This window comes from Micropterus salmoides, unplaced genomic scaffold, assembly GCF_014851395.1.
Source record: "Micropterus salmoides isolate LMB-PRFRI ecotype aquatic unplaced genomic scaffold, ASM1485139v1 Ms_hic_scaffold_4, whole genome shotgun sequence".
In the NCBI taxonomy this organism is placed as follows: domain Eukaryota; kingdom Metazoa; phylum Chordata; class Actinopteri; order Centrarchiformes; family Centrarchidae; genus Micropterus; species Micropterus salmoides.
This window is the reverse complement of record NW_024043372.1, coordinates 31,714,816-31,725,867: the sequence shown is the minus strand read 5'-3', so window position 1 is coordinate 31,725,867 and position 11,052 is coordinate 31,714,816. Positions and strand designations below refer to the sequence as shown.

Below are 11,052 nucleotides of genomic sequence, written 5' to 3'. Positions count from 1 at the left end.
AGAACTGGATTTTGAATGATATTTCCTGAACGATGAGAACAAAGAATGTTAATGGTTATGTTAAACTTTTGAAGAAGTGCAATTTAATTGACCAGTTTCCAAGGATAGTGTTGGGGTTAAAACCTCATACCGGACTACAGTCGCAGTTCTCATTCTGGCCATGCACCACATGATTTGAAGCAGTGTATTTCCTCCAGATGAGCTTGTCAAACAGGTTATTGAGACCCGGGATGAGACGGAACTCAGCCAGCATCTTGTGGACCTGCGCAGGCACGCAACACAGGGCAAAGAGAAACGCACAGTTTAACTCTGCTTGGACCAACGCTCCGGCTGAAATTTCAAGGAGTGAACAGGTGTGCTGTCAAGTACCTGGTTCCTCTGTCGGCCCATAAGAAGGACACATAGCACATAGAGCACTTCCACTTTATACATTATCTCATGGACAATCTTCATGGACTGGGGTAGTCTGTGTCTCAGTGGGCTGGTGGCCAGGGAACTCTCATCTGATGACTCTGAAGGTGAGGGGTCAAAAAAAAAAAATCTAACAGTTCACACAGCAGAATTTAAGCAGTGTGAGGAACCAACAGCACCGTGGACTGTTCTCTCACCTGTACTGCTTTGTTCAGCCTCCTCAGTTGCCATCTGCATGAGGGCGTCCAGCACCAGAGCATTGTCCAGCCATGTGTACCAGTCCTCCAGCTCCTGCAGGAAATTCGCTCCAGTGGCTTCAGACACCTTTCTAGTGGCCAGCTTACACAGCCGCTCAATGAAGCCAGGGATGTTCAGCAGGGTTACTATTGGAGAAATAGTATTATAGATAGATCACAATTTACTGAGCAATTCTTTTGCAATGTCACAAAATACATTATGTAGTCAGTCTAACCTACCCTGGTTGACCTCTGCCCGTGAGGGGCTAGCATTGCGCTTCTGCTGGGCATTTTTGGCCAACAGTGTGTGCTTGTCGTCGTTTCCTACATCAGGTTCTGAGATGGTGACAGATAAGATGCGACAGAAGTTGGCAAGCTGCTGTTGGTCAAAGCTTTGGACCAGACCTGACAGATTAGGAATGCCCTCTAACTGGATCATCTCCTGAAAAATGCAAACATATGAACTGATATCAATCGGAAAGCAGACAGAAATCAGACAATCAGTAGCATTTACACACTAAACATACATATTCATTTACAAAACTAGCAACAAACAACCAGCATAATGGATAAAGGGTTAATTGTGTCCTGTACGTTTTCTCCACCATGATTGTAGCAATGTTTTTTTTTTCTTCAAGGATGTTTTGATCTATTCTGATCTGAAATAACGAAAAATGTTCAGGACAGGTTACTGGAAGTAAGAACACTTTGTAAAGATGTGTTCTTTAGAGCTGGTACATAATCCTTGCAAGGTATGCATACACATACATTAGCTTCTCTGGGACTACTAATCCACACAAGGATTGCTTGTGCTTTCACACTAAAATCTCCATTACAACAAAATGAGTTTCTGCAAACAAGAATTGCCTTTGCTTATTAGCATATTTGTCCATTTACCACCTCTATCTGAAAAGCATGATTAGCTTATATAAAGAATTATATTTGTCATGGCGTTGCAGAGGTCATATCATAGGTGTAGCTTTTTGAAATAAATGCAAATGCCATCTGTTGTAAAACCATTGCAAATAATAGACATGTTGTGCGTAGCAATAACGAGGTAGTCTTGTGCACTATGTAACCTTGAACAGTAAATAAGTTTGCTAAATCACATCATATTAATGTATCTGACTGAGCAGGAAAAGCTTTCACCAAACTGCTCCTTGTTGCCTTCAAAATCAATTAACACTACCAGGACCAAAAATATGAAGGAGACAACACAAAGCCACCTGATCTTTGCAATGTAAATGAAGCTATGATGTATAGTTAATTGAGAGATATAGATAAATACGTCATTGTAATTTCTTTGAGGAGACACACAAGCTACAATCGCGTCTACCAAGCCTCCACATCTGAGGAGTAAATCTGAAGAGTCAACAGGGCCATAAACAATGTATACATGCTTGTCCTGAGGATTTAATTCAGGTACAACTCTGACCTTTTTGACTCCAAGAATATCTTCAATTAGGGTAGCAGTCTGTAGGAAGGTCTTCTTGTTTGTCATCAGGGTGAAAAGGAACAGAACAAAGTCATCCCTCGCTGCCAGGCTCTTTGTGACCCCCTCTGTCTATGTTTGGGAAGGAGAAAATGTGCACAACAATTAAGTCTTTGAACTGGTCCACCAATTCCTACACTGATATATTTGCTTATTGTGATGTCATTTATCGGAGTACAAAGACATTTAATTTGTGCAAGTGCCATATGTTCACTTGTGGTAGTTGTGATGGCAGTTCCTGTCAACTACTACTACGTTAGAGCTACTATGTTAACTATGACTTATATACTAAAAATGGACTCTTAGCATTTCTCTTAACTTCTCTCAGACGTTCCCATCAACCTGCCTCACTGCTCCTCTGGCCACCACGCATTGTCACACGATTTTTGCCGCATGCAACTACGTCACGAGCGTAAAACGTGATGGCCTGAATGGCTAGAGCAGAAGCCTTAGCTTCCTGCTCTAGCCATTGCATTTTTTATTTAAGATTGGTTTAAACAGGATCCTGTAAACAGTGGTCTGTCTGTTTTCAAAAGGGTTAAATCATGCCCATTCCTGTCAGAAACAAATCTTCTGTTCTGAGACAGCCAGAACCAACTGCAAGGAAAATATTTAAGAGTTATACATGTGCTAAATTGAAACCTGTTATAAGGAACATCAACATTTCTCTGGTACGGACAAATCCTAATAGGATACTTACACATATACAACAGTTGTAGAGAATACTAAGGCAGTCCTTGACCAAGTCATCATTCACTGCTGTAACAGAAACACAGACATTGGTCTAATTACCATGATATCAATTATCATCATGTAAAAACATTAACTTCCCAATAAAAATCACACACATTCACAGACGTGATGTCAGTCCTACTTACTTTTCGGGTTTTTCTTCTGCATAGTTAATGTGGGTCTCATTAAGATCTCCACAAGCAGCTTCAGGGAAACAGGAAAATGAGCATAGAGTCTTTCAGTAAGAGTTGTACCACACATGACAACAGATTCCCCAGAGATCACAAGCTTCAATGTCCCGGAGTCCAATAATTAAAGAGCACTGAGCACCAGGAATGTCAAACTTACATTGACTCCACCAAAGAGGTCAAAGGTGTATGTGTTGGGGAAGGTGGATTCCTGAGCGGTCTTGCGGTCCTCCGTAACAAAAGACATGGCCTCCATGGAGAGCTGGGATGATAATACCTGACAAAACCATTGTCCACATGTAATTTACATCACCAGTCCATCAAAATGAAACTTTTAGCAACAAGTGGCTAAAACCATTAATTCCACTTCCACATTATTGGGTGGACTAGTGCTGTGTGGTTACCTTAAGAAAGTTGTGGGCATGTGAGAGGTCACTGTTGGGATGGCTGCTCTCGTAGAGCTTCTGCAGCAGAGTAGGGATGCCATGCCACTTGGCCCGTTTCTCTCGCTCTTGGAGCAGGCCTCCTGGGAGCTAAGGACACATAAACAAAGGCAACCTTAAACACTATAATACACATGGTGAAAAAGTATCACTGCTTCAGACAGAAACTTTATTTTGGCCAAAATAGAAATTGTGAATGTATGCATATGTGGCTGATCAACTTGGCATACACCCAACTGGTCCTTAAGTGCCTTTCAAAGTCATGGAAATCAATATGACCAAAATATAATCTTGCACACGCCTCACTATAACTCTTCTCATTCAAGATATTGAACTTTCATATGCCGATACCGCAAAGCTAAGAATTCAGAGGCCCCAAAAACAAACCAAAAAGTATCAATCTACAATCCATCCATTTTAAAATTGAAAAATGCAATGCTGACAACCACTGCAGCCCAGTGAGCACTAAAGACAGCTTCCTTCGCTTAAAACTCTCACTTGATTAACAGAGGACGCATTCATATTTTTGTAACTATTAAATTGGGTTTATTATGCACATTTGATATTGATTTAATGCAGAGGAATACTGTGTGTCAAGAATAGTTCCCACTCCAAGTAACAAACTCTGTCGCACAGAGGAAGTAAGATGGCCTTCTTGAGGAATGTTCTTAACAACTGCTTTTGGCAAACTAAGGATGACCTACTGCCTGAAAAGCACTGACTTAACAATAGTGTATGTTGCATAATGTTTAGGTTATGGCAGATGTCTAAACACTCAACACGAACTTGTCCATATTTCCAAGGTTATCAGGGATATTCAAATTTGATTTCACTTCACCACTGAAACACACTATTACCTTGAAAACTGCAAGTCAGCAAGGAATATAAAAAGGCACGACACTGACTGCACAAGAATAAATTGGTTTATCAGCTTTGCCATTTAGGGGTTCGTGCAAGGAACAAAGTGCAACACATTCAGTGGCTGAATGTGTCTGCGACGTTCATGTGCATGGATATCCGTCAAAATCAAAACAGTTTGCGTAAACCAACCGAACAAATAAGTTATGCGCTCCAAAGTTACAAATATCGGGTAAATGTTTGCTTGCGTGGAAATATAAATAAAGTTGCTAACGTTAACTTGTCCAAACAGCTGTTGTGGCGTACCCATTTATGGAAAGGATAGTTATTGTGGTTAGTGAGTCGTTACGTAATCACCTGAGCTGTTCAGCTGGCTTAGCAAGCTAGCTGGCGTTACCCCGTTTGCTAACATTAGCAAATGTTACTGCCGCTGATTCTGCAATTTAAGCGGCCCCGAAATTAAACTACATGCTTTCTAGTAGCCGTGACACCCCGAGTCCCGATAGAAAGAAACCACAGAAGTCCCTCTAAGGTTCAGTTTAAAGCGTTTTATATCGTAGTTAGCCTGGCCTATAATGCTAAGCTAACGTCTGGCTAACAACAAAAGATCCACTTGAAGCGTCGCTTGCTTCTTACACTTTTGAAGAGCTAGCTAATGTTATTTGCCTTGTCAGCTAGCAAATATTATTTTTGCGCAACTCAGTGGCGTTAAAGTGTAAGGTTTGCGTTTTAAAAACACCCCGTGATGTTGTAGCTAGCTGTAAAGCCACAGCGACTGCATCTCCAGTCAAGTCTCCAGGACAACGTCTTCATTTTCAGGCTGGATTCCAAGCGCAAGTCCCTGGTCTCCGTACACCAACTTTCGGATGTCTTTTATTGTCGAAACAAGCATCGTTTCTCCTACCTGCGTCCCTCGACTGAAACCCTGGCCAGTAATTTTACTGGCCGTGAACTTCTTAATGATATTGCTGGTGCAATGTCTTCGTTTTCCTCCAGTACAAGGGGACCCGGACCCCAGAAGCGTCGCCATTATTTCTTCTTCCTGAACTGAACTGTTCGGGCAGGAAGTGGAAGGCTTTGATGAATTATTGGAGGTAATTAAGCGGCATCTGCTGGCAGAGACGCACACTCTGCAAGACTCAAATGCCTTCAGTGGTATTTAATGTATATACCATTGAAGCTACTTGATTGTTTATTCTTGCATAGTGTGCGTCTCTTATGATGATGATGATGATGATGCTACTTGGTGCTCAAACGCAGTCAAAGTTGATGGACACTATTTCCCAATTGTCATATTTTTTACGTGAAGTTGAAAACCACATTATCATCACCATCTTGTTGCTACTATTTACATTCTCTCAGACGCAAATAAAAAATACACTGCAGAATTATTTCCTGGGTGTATAATTGTAGGTATATGTAAGTAAATAACTGTAGCCTATACGTTATATTGTTTTATTTTATACGTTACCATATTTGTGTGTAGCTTGACAGGATTACTAAACTTTTGTTTTGCTGGACAACCTTGTGTTGGATAGAGAAAGAAACTACCTTGATACTTGATACTGTGATACATTATTATACCAATAAAATACAGACCAGATTTTTAAAAATGTATTTAACCTTTATTTAACCATGTGATCTCTTTTGCAAGAGAGACATTGTTAAGAGGCAGCATAAAAGAACATAAAGGACACGTTTCAAACATATAAAAGACAGCAATTAGACAGACATAAATAAACACAAGCCTCCTAGTTGACTGAATAAGGCAACATTCAATTTTATAAGCAAAGGCACTGACAAATATTCACCTGATCCATATACTTGAAATTTGAAACAAACTGAGTTTCAATGAGTTTTGAAGAAGGTCCCAAGCAGAAGGTACAGCAAACTTGAAGGCCTGCAATTGTAGGATGTCCTTAGAGCATAATCCATAATGGCCTTGAGTTGACTTTTTTGTGTGAAGGTGTTTTATATGTTTGTTTTGTTCATTTATCACAGAGCTAACATACTTCATTGGATTCCAATAACATAACCATGACAATAATCATATTACAATATAAATAACACATTGCATATTGCAATCAAACATATGAGGTTATAAATTAAGAGAAACATTCAACTTTTGAAACCAAATGAGAACAAATGTCTCACTGATTTTCAATTTTCAGCTCACACCTCCGCCTTGTGCCTCTTTAAATACACTCTTCTGGCTGACATACAGTATGTCACATCTCCAAACATCTTAGTGTCTCAGCCCTCCAGAGCGTCCAACGAAGACTACATTTGGGGCGTGCTGACAACCTTTTCCAGTGGCCAAAACTGCAGATGAGACAAGACAGTATTTGACAGCAATCTGTCTGTCTGTCCGACATCATAATCTCAGACTGATCCACTGTCTTTGTTCAAGTGTCCCAGCTGTGATTGGTGCCCTCTGTCATTTGGAGGTAGGAGGTGATGGCCTCCCTCAGCCCCTCGCTCACCAGAGAGTTGTCTGACTCTGCTCTCTTCCTCCTGAAGATCACTGACCTGGAGACAGAAAAGGATTTTCAAAGACGTGGAGGAGTGAGTGAAGTGATCACAGTATTGGTTATAAAAAGTGCTGCAATTTTCTTTTGCCACAATGTCCCAAACATGTATGCAGTGTCTAGGACTATTTTTATCTAGTGTGAGAAAATGGACAGAAGTTGACCTGTATTTAATAATTAGAATCTACTGTACCCACTGCAACCACAGGCTTATCTGCTGGTATTGTATGCACACTCTTCTCACTCACTTAACTCAGCACTGAATCACAAATGACTGTAGAGTTGAATCAACAACTTTCTGACAGTGTCAACAGCAACTGAAAATAATATGCTCACAAAGATGGGATTTGTCAATTATTTTCTGACCAGGATGCCACCAGGTGCTGGTGCTCTGCTTTACTACAAGTAACAGAGTGACATCTTGTGGCAATCCTCAGTAGAGACAAGAGAGAGACATTAGCAGAGAGTCTGCCACACCTGCTAATGTCCTTCCAGTTGATAGTAGGCCTCCTGATATTTGTGGGCATAGGCATGGCTTCTCTAGCGTTGTCAAAACCCTGGATGAAGCAAGGTTCTGTCAACCGACAGCACAATCCATCTGCAACCCCTGGGGAAATAGGCAGCATTTTAATATCATCCTTTTGGAGTTGTCTCTGATATGTTCAGGCAAGAAAACACAATCGCATTGTCACTACAAACCTGTATAGTGTTCCACCAGGTAATGCAGGGAGGGGAAGGTGAGTCCTGGAGATATGTAGACCCAGCCATTTGGGAGGTGAGAGATGCGGTAGTGCTTTACACCGTCCAGATATGAAGAGTTGGAGCGCTTCAGGACAGACAGCGAGTAACAATCTGAACATCAAAATAACACACAGATGCAGCAGTTAAACTACAGAGGTCCTGATTCTTAATTTTGCAAGTCATTTATTGCAACACTGATTCATATTCCTTATGCTTCCGAATCCATAATCCCAGTTGTTTCTAAAGCAAATTAGGCCATTCCGATGATCTGGCGCATGAAAATATTCTGTCACTTCTACAAAAAAAGTCTATTGACTGCACTAGAAACAATGAAAATGATAACATAATATTGTAAAGGTCATTTTACGTGCTGATGCTACAGTGTTGGGCTTGAATCATTATAATATGTTTATTATGCAATTCATAATGAAAAAGACAGAACCCTCTCACCTCTGTGTGTCTCTGACTCTCGGATCAAAAAGGCTCCACTCTGGTTATTGGGCTGCATGAGCAGCTCCACTGCTTTGTACCTGCCAATGCCTTTGAACAGCCACCTAACAGAGAGAAGACAGATATTGAAACAATAAGGCAGTGTTGCTATGCAGATATATATATAAATATAGCTGTTGTTTTCAAGTTTGGAAAATCCACTGGAACAATATCAGAGCACATTCCCCACTGGAGGAGGACTGAAACTACAGGAGGCAGAGGCTGATGTCATGCCACTCTTGTTCCAAACATCTGGTAAAGTTTACCTACACAGAGACTCCTCCCACCCAACAGGGAACTCCCCGTCATTCATTTCACTTGTTCACATTTTCTCTTTTCACAACTCCTCCGCTTTCTCTCTCTGTCTCTCCCTCTCTCTCTGTCTCTCCCTCTCCCTCTGTCTCTCTCTCTCTCTGTCTCTCACTCTCCCTCTGTCTCTCTCTCTGTCTGTCTTTCACACACACACACACACACACACACACACACATAGAGTAAATAGACACATATTCCTATGATCTCGACTTACCTGTGTGTCACCTTGGCTGTGTAGTTGGTGGGAATGTAGCTCTCACGGCCTGTGGTTGTGGATCTCACCATCATAAAATCACCATCGCTGTTGGAGAGAACAAGCAGTCATGACCAATCGTATCTATCTGTCTGATAATAGGGAGTTACGAACAAACATCAGGAACTACATTGCATACTCTGATATGATGGTGAGTCTCTCCCCAAAGCACATGGTCAGTTCTGTATGCCCAAAGGATGGGTAGTTGCAGAGGGATACAGTCATGCTCTCCTGGGGGGCTGCAGCAAGAAAGAAGGAGATTAATGTATTTAACCAAGTTTGGTTTGTTACATTTTTTTTATCTTTATTTTGATGTCTTAGAGATGTAACCTACCTGGTGACACAGGTTCAGGTGGATTTTCTAGGATTGTCAGGTTGGATTGACATCTGATGGGGCAGGTGCCCATGTTCTTTGGCTTCTTGCTGATTTCAAATGCCTCTTATGGCTGAACAGAAACAAACAAAAAAAAGAGTGAGATGGGGAGCAAAATTAGAAAATGGTCTGTGTACTAAGGCTGTCATTAACCTTCACATTCATAACTTAATTATCCCCCAGTTATTACATTATAACTGCCATCGGTAAAACAGCTTACAGGTGCTGCACATAATTGTGAAACCTGGCAACAAAACCTAGATGATACAGGAAGGCGCCTAACCACAACAAGAGGCATTGATATCCTGTGTTAAATTTCCATGCAACATGTTTGCGAGGAACAAAAGCTACTTCCTATGAGTGTACAGATTCAAATAATGAAAAGATTAGATTTTATTCTTATGATGCATAATACTTTTTCAGCAGCAGCTACTTAATTACTTAAATAATCAAAAAAAACACAACAACTGTCCTCATCCATCTGTATTTCACGATGACTGCTATAATTTACATTATTTTATTTTATTTTATTTATTACATATCAGGAAATTCATTAACTATTATATTACATACTACTATAATATTCTGGAGGTAAAACGGCACTGTCTAAAAAGAAAGAAAATCCTCAGAGCAATTAACATACTCACCTCCTTCAATTTTCAATGTTCAGCCAGAAATGGTCTCCTGCACAAGTGCTGATCCAGATCCTTCCTCAGATCAACTAACTCCAAATCTTGATTAAAATGCCCGTCTGCCTTCAGCATACACACACATACGCATGGATGCCTGTTGTATATGTCTAAGCTCACGTCTGCTGATCAATCAGAGTGACTGTGTTCCCTCCTCTGCTCTGTTCCCATGAAGACTGCTGTGTCTTTGCAGCTGTTTATAGTGGGGGCTGACTGCAGAGACCAGAGTTCCTGCATGGCCTTTATGTATGTCACTGCAGCTTCCTGTGACGCTCGAGACCTTGACATCCTGACTCAGAACAGCTTGATGCTGAATGTTTTCAAGTGGGGCTAATAATGCATCACTTGTTTATGTAATGAGCTGCATGTCTACGTGAGAAGCATTTGCATGTACATGTACGTGTACAGCTCGCAATGTCATGTGGTGGGTTGAAGCAGTGACATCATTTCACACAGACAGTTGTGTAAATTAGTTTTGCACAGGTTTAAACTACATTTTATCTGCCTTTAGCTTTTGCAGCTGAACCGTGATGTCTGGTTGGTGGGAAATGTTGGCCACATTTTCCCTTTCAGTCCAGAACTCTCACATTAATTTACTGCCAGCGGTGTTAAAATGATGCGAACATCAGATAAGAGTCAAACCTCTGCAGAAGCATGACAGAGGTTCCCCTGTCAGCCTTCTCCTGCCCTGATTTATCAGCAGTCACAAGTCCATTCACCATACACTGCAGTCAATGAAACAGAGCAGTAGTGGAGCAATATGAGTGATTGGGTATGAAGAGGTCAAAGAAAATTAACAATAATAGCCCAAAGCTATACAAAGTGTATGTGCATCAGAGATGTCAGAAACGATTTGAATTAGAACACCTGTATCGTAACTGGAAACAATGAAATAATCTTTTCCAGAACAGATCAGATTTCTGCTTCATATCGAGAACCACATGTTAGCATGGACGGAAAAGAACTTATCAACATTAATCAACCCATATCACATTCTCAAATGGTTTTCTAAATTGATTCACCAAATACTACACATTTCCTATTTCTAAATTTGTTATCGATCTCCACTTTTCTATGGTATAGGTTTTGATCAGATTGAAAATTAAATACAAGCGTATTAACTTAAATGGTTTAGATTTTAGTGGACACAGGGGGTTAGACAGTAGTACACTGCGAACCAATCCAGCACCATGAAGTGCCAGGTAATCACCAGTGTTAATTCAACAACAAAGATCAATACGAACAGACAGTATTCATTGCTGGATTGTTGCATAGCATTGCACCAAACCGTACAGATATTAGTGTCC

General features: G+C 40.8%; 2 protein-coding genes across 2 annotated transcripts; both read right to left on the bottom strand.

The window, feature by feature from the left end:
* On the bottom strand, nucleotides 1–5,422 carry LOC119886394 (short transient receptor potential channel 4-associated protein-like; the record flags this gene model as incomplete). The annotated part of the gene is given in 11 exon segments (XM_038697098.1): nucleotides 1–25; nucleotides 131–262; nucleotides 370–512; nucleotides 609–794; nucleotides 888–1,089; nucleotides 2,083–2,211; nucleotides 2,840–2,898; nucleotides 3,018–3,075; nucleotides 3,220–3,336; nucleotides 3,464–3,592; nucleotides 5,265–5,422. Coding segments are annotated over 11 exon segments (1,306 nt in total), but the record flags the coding sequence as incomplete, so codon positions are not given.
* Nucleotides 5,423–5,968: 546 nt separating this feature from the next.
* LOC119886395 (src-like-adapter 2) lies at nucleotides 5,969–9,970 on the bottom strand. Its single transcript, XM_038697099.1, has 8 exons — nucleotides 9,704–9,970; nucleotides 9,018–9,129; nucleotides 8,823–8,922; nucleotides 8,645–8,731; nucleotides 8,080–8,183; nucleotides 7,588–7,740; nucleotides 7,366–7,495; nucleotides 5,969–6,889 (listed from the first exon to the last, which is right to left on the bottom strand). The coding sequence occupies exons 2-8, from the start codon at nucleotides 9,088–9,090 to the stop codon at nucleotides 6,766–6,768; spliced, it is 771 nt and encodes a 256-aa protein (XP_038553027.1). The 5' UTR covers nucleotides 9,091–9,129; nucleotides 9,704–9,970; the 3' UTR covers nucleotides 5,969–6,765.
* Between the last annotated feature and the right edge of the window lie 1,082 nt (nucleotides 9,971–11,052).